Raw genomic sequence first — 14,141 nt, 5'->3', positions numbered from 1 at the left:
GTTTTTTACTCCATTTTGAGAAAGTATGACTGTAACCCCTATGTAGACCTCCAAACTGAACACCTTACATGCACCACCCATCTAACACAGACTGAGAAGTGACCAGAAGTAAAGGGCGACCCTACATATTTATATTTGGAACTAATTTAGTCTATGGAGGCATATGAGTGTATTAAAATCCTATCAGGGTCACCAGACCTAAAAACGTATTAAAAACCAGACAAAAGCAAAAGGTTTTACCAGAGTGTAACCCACTTGACTGGATGCCACCAAGTGACAGACACCTAATACTTGATCATATGGTGTCACAGCAACCTATCGCCTGATAACCGTCTACCTGTTCACCCAGGTGAACTGGACCCAGAACAGCCCATGCTGGGTTTTGGCACCTCCCACAAACCAGAGTCATTTAGGCAGAAGGAACCTTTGTTGAGAAGATGCTATCAACAGACAAGTCTGTGGGATGTTCCCTTGATTAGTGATTGAGGAAGGAGGGCCAGCCCACTGTTGGAGCACGCCATGGCTGGGCCGCTGGTTGTGACAGTAAAAGAAATAATGGGACGCACAGCCACAAACACTGTTCTGCCACCGTGGCCTCTGCTACAGTTCCTGCCCCTGGGTTCCTGCCCTGACTTCTCTTCATGATGACCTAATAAACTATAAGATGAAATAAACACTTTCCTCCACATGTTGCTTTGGGTCATGGCCTTTCCCAAAGCATTGGGATCTAAATTAGGAGACTGCAGTTTCCTGCATTCAGACCCAGGCTTACACCAACAGCTGAACTCTATAGCCTTGCTTTCAAACCCTGATGTCAGCTGCCTCCCAGCACTGGTCTGGCTTGTAGCTTTATCAGCATAGACTCTCACAGTCTACTTCTGGAACCTTTCCTGTTCTACTGCAGCTGCTTTAACTTGTACTCCTTCTGTAAACTACATATATGTATATGTGTGTATGTATATATATACATATACATACATAAATATAAATGAACATATACCTATACACATACACATACATATATATACATGCCATGTGTGGTGTGTATTATCTGTTTACCTGTCAAGTTGCTATCATTGAAACGTCTGGACCTTGAGAATTTATTCCTATGCAATAACCTGTGATGTTGTAGAAAGAGCAAACATGTTCTTCTCTGTCTCTGGCTGGCATGCTCACAATATGCAGCAAATGCTTTTACCCACTCAGCCAGCTCGCCAGCCCTAAGGTTAAAGGTTAAATGAATTAGCTGCTAGGGATCATGGCACATGCCTTCAACTCCAGCACTTAGGATGCTGGCCTGGGAGGATTGAGAATTTGAGACTAGCTTGGCCTAGTGAGAAGCCACATCATGAGACCCTGGTGCTCACACACACACATGTATGCACACAAACACTGGATGTTTGGATGTATGTATGTATGGATGGATGGAGGTATGGATGTATGGATGAATGGATGGATGGATGGATGGATGGATGGATGGATGGATGATAGATAGATAGATAGATAGATAGATAGATAGATGGAAGGAAGGCAGACAGAACAATAGGCAGACACTTTCAGTGTGCTCTGATACGGTCACTTTCAAAGAGAAGAGAGAGTAATATTGGAATGAAGAAAAGGGCCTGGGGAATCTATAGAGTGCTCTAATTCATACCTTTAAATTTACAACACACCAGGTAGCATTCTGGAATGATTATCACACACACACACACACTTCAGATTTATTCCATATGTCCAGGACCCCCACACTCCATTATCTAAGACACCAGGGTCATCAAAGGGGAAAAGTACTCTCTCCCAGATCAGCATCTGACCAACAGAAATAGACCTGCCTTTTCACTGAAGCTATTCTCTGGGGTCTTGTGGTTCTATTCTCTCCTGCTTTTAATGTTGGAAAATCTAATTCCAAACAAATGTTAATAGCTTCATTATGTGAGCAAAAGGCTAATAAGTTATGCAGCTGAAGCGATTTCAGGCTTAAGCTTTTTGTGGAGTAATATTTGATATTACTGTTGACATAAATCTATTGCTATTGTGGGTCACAGATGTATGTAAAGCTCCCAAAAAGTAAACCAAAACTAAACTGATTACATTCCCAATAGAAGAGGTGTAACGGGAGTTTGGAATTCTGAGGCTTTAGTGCATTGTATTTAACGAGAAGTAGCAAACAATAAAACCATGAAGGGAGAATCTAGGACTGGGAGATGGGTCCACGGGTAAAGGAGCTTGCAGCATAAGCATGAGGACCGGAGTTCAAATCTCCAGTACCCACATAAAACATGCAAGAGTAAGGAGTTAAACACAGCCATGCAGATCCATAACTCCAGTGCTTGGGGGCATGGGGGTAGAGATAGGAAGATACTTTAGACTTGATGATTGCCAGTCTAGTTCCAGGTTCAATAAAAGATACAGCCTCAAGTGACTAATGCAGAGGACAAAGCAAGATGTGTAAGAGTGTACACACACACACACACAAACACAGGAAACCAAGACTAGAGAAGGCTAATCTAGTAAAATGTTTATGAATGCATAAAGACCTGGATCTTATTCCCCAGAACCCACACAAAAATCTAGGCATTATGACACACCCCTCTAATTCCAGCACAGCAAAGGCAGAGGTGGCAGGGACACCTGAGCCTTGATGGCCAGCCAGCCTGGTCTGCTAGGTGAGTTCCACATCAATAAAAGATCCTTGTCTCGAAATACAAAAGGGCAGAGTGGGTGGCTTCAATGGGCGTGGCCCCCACAGGCTCATGGGGTTCGAATACTTGGTTTGCAGCTGGTGGAACTGTCTAAGAAGGATTGAGAGCTGTGGCTTGGTTGGAGAAAGTGTATCCGGTAGGGGTGGCCTTTGAGGTTTCAAAAGCCTGGCACCCTGTCCAGTTCTCTCAGTCTCCTGCTTCAGGATCAAGAAGCCTCTCTGCTTTTCCTGCCACCACGCCCTTGCCTTGCTCATTAGGAACTCTGACCCTCTTGAACTGTAAGCTTAATTAAACGCTGTCTTTTATAAGTCGCCCCAGTCACAGTGTTTCCGCACAGCAACAAAAAGTATCTAATATTGGGCCTGAAGACCAAAGCCAGAAGTCTTCTAGCCTCCATGTATCTCCATCACACAGGCAAGTGCACCAGCACACACCTATGTTCACACATGCTGTGGGGGAGCGGAGAAAACAAAGCAGGTTCCCAGGACCATGCTGCAACAAAACACAGGTTGGCAAACCCAAGGAAACTCTCAGAAAGCATGGAAGAAAAGCGAGGAGACCCTAGACTGCTGTCAATAGGGTGGCTCTAGGGCAGGAACCTCGCAGTGTGTGAAAAGGCAAATGAGTAGCTTCTTTGGTCTGGACAGCCTTGCCCATGACGGACACAGCTTTTCTGTGAGAGTAAGAGAATGGTTCTGGGGGCCAAGGATCCCTGACGAAGCTTACAGGAACAAGGCACTTCCCTAGGCCAAGCCACCAGACAAGACGGCGTGGCTCTCAACCCCTCCGCACATGGGAAGAAAGAATGGGGACACCAGATACATCCAAGGTGACTCTTTATGCCATAAATTAGGGCCACTGTTGGATTTGATAGCCACATCAGACCTTCTTCAGATTCGGGTCATTTAACTTCAAATCTGCTTTGCACAGAAGACAGGGGGTGACAGGCCAGCAGCCCACAGGCCTGTTTTGACTGTATCTCATCAGGGCCGACGGTCCCTAAAAGTTCCCCCTTGCTGGCATTTGGCTCAGATTAGGAGATCCCTTTCTATTCCATACTCAACTGTAGTCTTAACTCTGACTCCAACCTCTTGGGCTACCCGGTAAGCTTTAAAGTGAGCATCACGCTTAAAATCATGGAACACCGCCTAGAGAGGAGACCCAGCAGCTGAGAGCACTTTCTGCTCTTCCAGAGGACCTGGGTTTGATTTCCAGGATTTACATGGTGGCTCACAACCATCCAAAAGTTCCAGTTCCACGGGATCAAACACCCTCTTCTACCCTCCCCAGGAACTGGGCACACATACGGTACCCATACATACATCCAGGCAAAATACTCACACGCACGGAATGTTAGCTCTGAGAACCCTTTTATTTCATTTCCTTTTCTTCCAAGAAAATTCCTTAAATGAGTAGTTCTCAAGGTCTGTAATGCCCTGGCCCTTTAATACAGTTCCTCATGTTGTGGTGACCCCTCAACCATAAAATTATTTTGTGGCTACTTCATAATGGCAGTTTTGCTACCATTATGACTCATAATGTAAATATCTGATATATATCTGATGCACAGCCCCTGTGAAAGGGTCATTAGAACCCCCCCAAAGGATTCAAAACTCACAGGTTGAGAACCACTGCCTTAGATGGTCAGTCACAAGGACAGTCATAATGGTTTACAGACATTGAACACTCTTAAGCACTAGGCCAAGAGATTTACATATTTTAATCAAATGAGTGCAATATGGCTTTGGCTTTGGTCTCCCTTTTGAATCAGGTGAACCTGAGACATGCTTGCCCTCCTCTCATCTCGCTCCTACATTGTGAAGACACCTTACCAAGCACTAACCCTTGGGCATCCAAAGCCTAGGAGTAGCAATGGCTCATGGCAAACAGGAAGCAAAAAAAGGAATCCAGGAACTAGCCACAGCAGGATCCAGTCCCAAAGGCATAGCCCAAGTGATTTATCTGCTCCAGGTAGGTGGATCTTCTGAAACGTCCACAGTCCCCCACCCTAGCTGGGTACCAAGACTGTGACAGAGAGGAAGGTGAACATCTCAAATTCAAACTGGAACACGTAGGATATAACTCTTGTCTCTTCTGACTTCTTCCTATTTCTAACAGGCACTTTACACTTGAGCATGTAATAATGTTTGCACTGCATTTGCTCTGTGTCAAGCTGAGAGAGAGACAGGAGGATACATCATTTAGAAGAGCATTCTTGACGCCTTCAACCATGACTTAGTTGTCATAGACAATATGACTTATTGTTCTGCCAAGTCACAGACTGTGCAACCAGTTCTTACCCTGTTGTCTTCCTGGATCTCCCAGTCACTAGAGAAAGTCGTCAGCTGCTGACCTTGGGAACAGTTAGCAAACTGGAAAAGGCTGGAAAACATCCTTCTGTTCTCCTGTGTGTCTGGAAGGATGGCATCTTGGAAATTGACTCCGTGCGGCAAGAGATTGTAATTTTCATCCATCCTAAGGGGAAAGGGTCAAAGCAGAGACATAGGTGAGGCGAATGGAGATGGGCCAGATGCAGTCTGGTTTACAAAGGACAGAAACTGTCTTGCTAATGTCACCATGAAGTCTGGCATGGTTCTCAGGAAGGGACTTCTACCATTAACACTTCTCATTGCTTTCTTCTTTGCTTGAGTCTAGCTTAAGGGTTTCTAAAAAATGGAGTCTAGACAAGGCACAAGGTCTCAAGTGTAGGCATTCCTGTTGGTCTGTCTCCCATGTCTTATAATGTCTGTTGCTTCCTGGTGAGCAGACAGAAGTTGTAATGTGACCTGGATTTAAGCCTCACTGCTACACTGGGCTTGTGATGCGAAGCCAGCTTCTTCTTTAAGCACCATTGTCTTCCTGTCTGCTACAACAGGACTGTAATAGAATATACTCTCTTGGTGTTATCATGGGGATCACAATGGAAAACTGTAAAGGTGACTCAGTGGGTAAGAGCACTTCCTGCTCAAGTGTGAGGACCCAAGGTCAAATCCATAGCACCCCCATAAAAAGCCTGTTGTGGCTGGGCATGCCAGTAACACGAACACTGGGTAACAGAGACGGGCAGATCTTGAGAACCTGCCAGCCCAGCCTAGCCAAAACGGCAAGTTTCCAGGTCGATGAGAAGCCCTATCTCAGGGAAATAAAGTGAATAGAGACAGAAAAAGATGCCACACATACTCCAGTGCATGCACCACATACACACCTAGCACACACATCCAACAGGCACAAGGATAACAAAGAACTTGGCACACAGTGAATGTGGTGCAAATATTAATGAATGTTTTCACACGCTCAAGTGTAAAGTGTTTATTAGAAATAGAAAGGAAAAAGAGATGAGAAATCTAGCCTAAGGGTTCCAGTTTGAATTGGAGATGTTCCTCTTCCTCTCTGTTTCAACCTTGGTACCCAATTGGGGTGGGAAGTTTCTGGAGAGTGGATCTACCTGGAGGAAATAAATCACTGGGGGGTGGGGGGATGCCTCTGGGGCTATATCCTGCTGTGACCCCGCCTATATTCCTGTCTGCTTCCTGTTGGCCAAGGGATGAAGCTCTTCTGCAGAGCACTGCCTCAGTCATCTGCCCCAGTGCACAGGGCCACACAGCCAGAGAATGAGCCAAAATAACCCTCTCTGCTTTCTCTCAGTCACTGGGAGTGAGCAAGAGGGGAGAGGAAGGCTGGACCAGAGGAGGAAGGCCTGGTGTGCAGCTGTTAGCCTACTTCAGGGCAAGACAGCCCTATGAAAAGATGGTCCATCACAGCCTTGTGTAACTTTCTGCCAACAGATCACCGCAAGAGATGAAAACATTGGCTGACCACCGCGCAGTCACTGGACCATGTTGTGATTTAAAAAAATACAATAATGAGCAAAAGTCCAACAGTGCCTGCTCCTTCCAGAGCTTTCATCCAGTGGAAAATAAAGCCGCGTCCAGTTGTTTTATAGCTGGGCTTTCAGTGTTTCCCCTAAATACAAACATAAAAGGCCGGCTTGGATTTCTTTGTATCAAGACAAGGCACGCTTGCAGTGCTGGCTGACTTTATTTAGAAACTATACTTTCCAGACAATTACAGAAAAAAAAAATTAAGAAATCAACCTAATCTGGTACGCAGTTCACAACTGCCAACGCAAAGCAGAACACACATTCTAAACTTAGCCTGTCTTCAATATGGAAAGCACATGTGGCCTTGAGTTTACAGATCCCCTGCTGCGGAGATCACCACTTTCTCTCTCAGAGACTTCAAAACTGAATCTGCAGCCAGTGGTCAGAATCTTTCCGGAGAACCTTGGTACAATTGGTAAGACTGAGGCTATTACCTTGGCCTCTCTCTCTCTCATTCTCTCTCTCTCTCTCTCTCTCTCTCTCTCTCTCTCTCTCTCTCTCTCTCTCTCTCTCTCTCTCTCTCTCTCTCTCTCTGCTGTTCTAGATCCATCGTAATTTGAATTAGAAACAACCCACAAAGCTTGGGGGTTCCAGCTGCTGTTTTCCACCTGCAATTTAGGTTGAATTGGATTTAGGTTGAATTCAGTAGTCGATATAAATGAACTGAATTTGGGGGGATTTGCTGTCACAAGATTGGAGGTGTCTACATAGGATCCACCACCTGCCTGATGCCCTTCTGCACTCTTCCAAGCATTGTGGTGCTGGGGTCTTTACCTTTCCCACCAGCTGGCTCTCAGTAAAGCTCTGCTAATTTGAATTACAGGGCAGCTGGTCAAGATTGAGACCTGGGGAGAGGGGGGCGGGACTGGGGGCGGTGCCGGGCAGGGAGCTGCTTTCTGGCATCCAGTGGGTAGGAAAGGAGAGCATTGGTGTACCTTAACCGACAGGGCTTCCCCAGGAGCTTCAGGAGCTTCTGTCATGATTTGCTTCTCGCTTTTATCCAGATGGGAATTGGTGGAGGGGAGGAGCATGAGAGCGGCCTCTGAGGGAACTGGCTGGAAACTTACACTTGAGAAGTTCAGACAGAACTTCCAGAAGCCAGACAGAATCCCACCAACTGATGGCAAAGGTTATCGTTCTCAAAACGTCAAATGGGTGTTTGGAAAGCACTTTGATAGCATGAGCGTTTGATCCCAGCACTCAGGGGACTGAGGCAGGAAGATAACCCGGGGAAAACAGAAAAACCCGGTCTCATAAACAAAAAAAGCACCTCGATATTTTTGCCTTTAATCCCAGTCTATGCGTATTACTCCAAAAGCATATATGTATCTTAAACATCTTTAGCCAAGGATGGTCAGGATCTTCATAGAAGACAGCAAAGAGAGAATGAACAGCCTACTAAGTCTTGTTTAGTTTTTTGGGGGGTGGGGGTGGGAGGAGCGGGCTCCCTGAGGCGCTTCTGACTTGCTACAGGTAGCCCGCAGAGGGGGGCAGGCTCACCTTACAAAGAAGAAATAGGAGTAGTCCTGGACCACCCTGTGGGAGTGGCAGGAGAAGTAGCCCAGACTGGTAAAGTTGAGCCTGGAGCTGGCGGGCACCTCCAGCATACTGCCCCACGCCTGGTCACACAGCATCTCCACCTCTGCGGAGTAGAAGAGCCCTCCCTCTCCAGCTTGGTACTGCCACGGCAGGTAGTTGTAGAGGCTGGGCACCTCGGGGTGCAGCGCCAGCACCTTGGCATACACGATGGTCTCGGCCAGCTCGGCGCGGCAGCCTTCGCTCAGGGGTCTCCACTCCGACTGCAGCTGGCAGGCTCGCGCGGGCGCCTGGGAGGCGGCGAGGCAGAGCGCAGCAAGCAGCAGCGGGAGCGGCTTGCCGGCGGCTAAGCTCTAGCCCGGGCGCAAGGCACGCCCGGGTGCCGGGGGCAGCGGGGAGCCGGGAAGCCCGCAGCGCCTACCGGGGAACCACGGCCGGGGTGCTCAGCTGCACGCGCTCCGGAGAGCTGGGTGCGCGGCTAGCAGTATGACAGGGATCACCATGCCCCGGCCTTCTCCCCGCCATGCTTAAAAAGGGTCAAGAGGACTCGACGGGATGGGCGGGGACTGGGGCGTGGACCGCGGCAGGGGCGGGGAGTCAGGCAACCCGGCAAAGGTCCTAGCAGGGCTCCCGGGAGGAAGGGGCCAATCCCTGTGCCCTGGGACTCCAGTGTGACTAGATGAGGTGTGCATACTAGGGCTTGACCACCAGACCCAATTAGTTTGTAGGGTGTCATTTATCTGCTAGCTCAGAGCTTGTCAAGAGTAAAGAGTTGTTCCCTATGCAGGTGTTCTGCAACTATTGCTCTCAGTTTGCACCGTGGAGTGCTCTGCAGACTAAGTTTTCTATGCAAGTGATTTAGAATCAAAGCACATAGAAATCAAATCCGAGTTTGTCTTCCCAGAACTTCGCGTAAAATAATATTTTCCTCTCTCCCTCCCTCTACTCCCTTCTCCCTCTCATCTCCTCATCCCCTCTTCCTTTCTTGTCTGTTCCTCCTCTCCTCCTTTCTTCTTTCCTCTCCTCACCCTCCACTTCATCCTCCCCTCTTCTCCTCATCTTCCCCTCCTCCCCTCTCCTCCTCCCCTCTCCCTCTCATCTCTCTGTCATGTACACACACACACACACACACACTGAGTTTTCTGTAATAATGATGTTAAAAAATAGTCCCCATAAAGATTTGAAAAGTTGTTGTTCATGGATTTATTTATTTATTATTTATTATTTATTTATTTATTTATTTATTTATTAAAGAGTAACTGCTTTATACAGCCCCAAATTCAGAAAGTACTACACCTGGGAAGCAACTTCATCCTTAAGTTTAACAAAGCCTTTCACTAGTTACTGGGTAAAATGGAAGAGTCCAAAACCCTCAAAAGTTCCCAGTCTCCAATGCCTTTACTATTCTTGGTGTAATGAGAGTCAATGACAAGAGGGCCAAGGGTGTAACTTTGTAACCACTGGGCTTGCTGGGCGTGCATCATGTCCTGAGTTTGGTTCCCAGCACTTCATCAGATGGGCAAAGTGGCAAACACGCCGTACTTGGGAGATGGAGGCAGGAGGATCAAAGTTCAGGGCTGTTCTTACCTACATAGGGAGGCTTCCTAGGGAATCTGAGTCAAGCATGGACTAAAGAAACTGTAGAAAGAAAGAAAGAAAGAAAGAAAGAAAGAAAGAAAGAAAGAAAGAAAGAAAGAAAGAAAGAAAGAAAGAAAGAAAGAAAGAAAGAAAGAAAGAAAGAAAGAAAGAAAGAAAAAAGGGAGGGAGGGAGGGAGGAAGGAAAGGAAGGAAGGAAGGAAAGAAAGAAAAGAAGGAAGAAAGAGGAAGGAAGGTTACCTGTTTGTAAATGTATTGATCATATATTTATGTTATGGGTGTTATCCACATATCATTATCATGATTCATATAGGTATATGTACATATCTATGGTTCCAGGACCTGGAGAGAAGAGAGGTCCAAGGGCGATGTGAGGAGACTATACAGACGTGGAAGGGAGTGGGAAGGCCTCACCTCAGGCCCCCATGTCTTCCAGGGTGTCCTGGAACTCTGGTTGGATGGTTCTTTTTGTGACCACTTGGGATGGCTGCAGGTGTTGACCGGCAGCTCTTACAAACCCCAAACCATGCAGAAGAGGCTTAGAAGGAAGATGGACGTGAAAGAAACCCAAGGGAGGGCATGGGGCATTTTTAGACAATAAAAGGGACTCAGGCAGGAGCGTGCAGTTGTCAGATTTGGAGAGCTTCAGATATCATGAGGGTCACATGAGTTTAGACTGTTGTCCCTGGGCCAATCAGGCTTTACTTTCCCAATGTTCATCGAAGCCCTGAAGCAGGAAGAAGTGTAAGACAGAGGTCCTTCTCAGGCCTTGTATTTCCACGTGTCAAGCATTCAGCCTGCAACCTTGATCAATTTCTATCTTTATGGTGGTGTGAGGTGGGCAGGGATTTGGTCTTGCTATGTGGCCCTCTAATGCTTTAGGACAAAAATTTCAAGTGTGTACCACTTAGCTCAGTGAGGCCTAAATTATATAGGAAAATCTTAGTTGTAGGCAAAATAAATCCAGGGGACATCAGTGCCAAGGATATGGGTGACAGATGGCTCTCTGCCATTACTTGCCATGGGAAATACCAGACTTCCACACAATGAGTAGTGACGCTCGGCCAACATCGGAGGCCACTTATCAGCACAGCCCCATTGTCTCTCACTGGACATTTAAGCTATGAGCCTTCGCAGGGTTACTGTATGAACCTGCTCCACTGTCATAATGAAATACTACTGGCTGGAGGCTCACAGGGAAGAGATTTATTTTCCCAGTTCTGAAGACTAAAAGCTCAGTATCCAGATGCCAAGACTGGTGTCTCTGAAGACCTTTATCCCTGAAGTGTGTGTAAACTGCCATTTTGTATCTTTGCAGCCAGAGGTGACCTTTCCTCTGTGCTCCTCTGTCTTTCTCTTACCAGCCCAGTGGATTAGAGCCCCATCTTTATCAACTAGTCTAGCCTTAGTTACCCCCATAAAGGCTTCTTTACAAATACAGTTGCACTGAGGGCCAGGAGAGAGTTTTGCTCTATGAGTGGGGAGTGGGGAGGAGGAGACAGTGTAGACACAACGGTTGTTCAGCAGGTGATCTGTAGGTTTGCTTAAGAAAGACAGGGAGTGTGACATCATTTATATTCCTGGCACACAGACTCAGAGAAAGCATTGTCAAGTTGCTGTATTAACAGCCACCAAGTATGAGCCAAGTACTGTTGGATGGGCTGTGCATATTTTATTTTAACTCCATTGACAAACAACATACCAAAATAGATACTGCTAATGTTGTCCTCGTTTTTAAAAATCTGCATGTACATGATTTTATGTATAGTATGTGTGTGTGTGTGTGTGTGCAAGCATATGTGCTGTCCTGCACATTTGAGTGTGTGATCATGGGCACACAAGTGCCGTGATGCACATGTAGAGGTCAGAGGACAGCTTCAGATGCCGGTCTTCCGGATGTTGGTCCCCAGCTCCAACCTTGTTTAAGACAGGAACTCTTTGCCATTTGCCACTGTGTGTACCAGGCTAGCTGGCCCATGAGTGCCCAGAGATTCTCCTGTCTCCACAGCCCATCTCACCATTGGACCATTGGGATCACTGGCTTGATGTAGGTTCCAATCTCAGGTCCACACATTTGCATGGCAAGCACTTCACTGTATGAGCTACCTCCCTAGACCTGGAGTCATTATTAATTTTTAATTTGCTATTTTTAAAATTCTTAAATTGAAATGGATTTTTCTTCCATCATGGTAAAAATAGCAACAATGTTACTTAAATGTTACTATTTGCCCCATGGTACCACTGTTTTATATTTTAATTCCACAAAAGTACCAATTTTGCTGTAAATACAGAAATTCTTAAAGTATTAGACCTTTATTGGATTTATTTGGACCATTGTTGAAAATGTGTGTCTCTTGGATAAACAAACTTATTAGCAGCTATCCATGAAGACATGCATGTAAATGTTCCCTCCAGTAAATGGTCTAAAAATCTACACTGCTTTTTTCCTACTACTGTTGATATGTGTTTTTCTTATTTACTACTAAAAATCCTACTTTCTTTTCAAATAGTCAACTCTAAAGTTATCCATAATATGATTTTTAAGTTTTTGGTAGAATTTTTTATTCGATATATTTTTATTTACATTTCAAATGATTTTTCCTTTTCTGGCCCCCCACTTCCTAAAAGTCATATAAGTCCCCTTCCCTCCCCCTGTTCTCCCACCCACCCATTCCCACTTCCCTGTTTTGGTTTTGTCCTATACTGCTACACTGAGTCTTTCCAGAACAAGGGGCCACTCCTCTGTTCTTCTTGTACCTCATTTGATGTGTGGATTGTGTTTTGGGTATTCCAGTTTTCCTGGCTAATATCCACTTATTAGTGAGTGCATACCATGATTGATCTTTTGAGACTAGGTTACCTCACTTAGTATGATGTTCTCCAGCTCCATCCATTTGCCTAAGAATTTCATGAATTCATTGTTTCTAATGGCTGAATAGTACTCCATTGTGTATATATATACCACATTTTTTGCATCCGTTCTTCTGTTGAGGGACACCTGGGTTCTTTCCAGCTTCTGGCTATTATAAATAGGGCTGCTATGAACATAGTGGTGCATATATCCTTATTACATGCTGGGGAATGCTCTGGGTATATGCCCAGGAGTGGTATAACAGGATCTTCCAGAAGTGACATGCCCAGTTTTCTGAGGAACCACCAGACTGATTTCCAGAGTGGTTGTACCAATTTGCAACCCCACCAGCAATGGAGGAGTGTTCCTCTTTCTCCACATCCTCACCAACACCTGCTGTCTCCTGAGTTTTTAATCTTAGCCATTCTGAACATTTAGGCACATGGAGGTTAAATGACTTAGCAAATACCCAAGAGCTAAAAACTGGGCCAGGAGTCAAATCATGCAAAGAAAGTCTCCTGAGGTACACTCACTTAAAGTGAATACTTCAAGACACTTAAAGACAAAAACAGAAGGTGATTTAAAGGCACAAGGTGGTCCTTCACTTAGCGTCTATGTCAAGTTTATGGTGCCTCCTGTGGTTTGGATATGAAGTCCCCCACAGGCTTGCTTGTTGACCACTTGAACCCCAGCTGTCAGTGCCATTGGGGAAGCTTATAGAAACTTAGGAGGGAGGACATCACTGCAGAAAGCAGGATCCTGGAGCACATCCCTTGGGGATGCACTTCATCACAGGCCCATTCCTGTATCCCTCTCTCTGTTTCCTGTGAACCATGAGGTAAAGTCTTCGTTCCAACATATCGCCTACCACTAGGATGGTCTGCCCCACATAGGCCCAGAACTGACCACAGCACGGATTGTAGATGGCAATCTCTAAAACCCTGAACCAAGACAAATAATTCTTCCTGTAAGTCACCTTTTTCATGTGTCTTGGACACAACTAATCAGAAATACTAGTAGAGTTAGTAAGAACTTAGTACCAACCCCAGTGTCTTCGTTTGGGTTTTATCACTTTGAAAAGACACCATAACCATGGCAACTCTTTATATAAAGGAAAACATCGAATTGGTGCTGGCTTCAGTTTCAGAAGCTTAACCCATTATCATCACAGTGAGAAGCATGGCAGCAGCAAGCAGACAGGGCACCAGAGAAGGAGCTGAGAGTTCTACATCCTGATCAGAAGGCAGCAGAACCGTATACCACCCTGGGCAGAGCTTGAGCAGAGACCTCAAAGCCTACTCCGCAGTGACACGCTTCCTCCAACAAGGCCACATCTACTGCAAGAAGGCCAAACCTCCCGGTGGGCCAACTATTTAAAGACATGAGTCTGTGCAGGCCATGCCTATTCAAACCAGCACACCCAGGAAGGATTTAGTGACTGTGAAACTGACCTGGTGTTTACACTATTCAGTCGTGAAGCCCCCTTATATCTCAGTCATACGTTATAACTTATGCAGACAAGATAATATAAAGGTTGTTCTTTTAAATCTCATCTTCAAGCGCCTCGGGGCCTGG

The 14,141-nt window shown here is 45.9% G+C and overlaps 2 protein-coding genes across 2 annotated transcripts in view; both read right to left on the bottom strand.

Moving 5' to 3' along the window:
• Positions 1-14,141, bottom strand: part of LOC127664664 (ankyrin repeat domain-containing protein 26-like) — a 288,298-nt gene that overhangs the window by 162,799 nt on the left and 111,358 nt on the right. The gene's annotated exons all lie outside the window — the stretch shown is intronic.
• Positions 1-14,141, bottom strand: part of LOC127664607 (ankyrin repeat domain-containing protein 26-like) — a 503,453-nt gene that overhangs the window by 481,503 nt on the left and 7,809 nt on the right. The window contains exons 3-4 of the mRNA XM_052156648.1: positions 8,084-8,472; positions 5,003-5,177 (exon numbers count right to left, since the gene is read on the bottom strand). Coding sequence (XP_052012608.1) covers positions 5,003-5,177; positions 8,084-8,472 — 564 coding nt within the window. The remainder of the gene's footprint in view (positions 1-5,002; positions 5,178-8,083; positions 8,473-14,141) is intronic.

Source organism: Apodemus sylvaticus, chromosome 14, assembly GCF_947179515.1.
Source record: "Apodemus sylvaticus chromosome 14, mApoSyl1.1, whole genome shotgun sequence".
NCBI classification, from domain to species: Eukaryota; Metazoa; Chordata; class Mammalia; order Rodentia; family Muridae; genus Apodemus; species Apodemus sylvaticus.
Note: the sequence above shows the minus strand (reverse complement) of the source record. Positions and strands in the feature narration are given on the sequence as shown.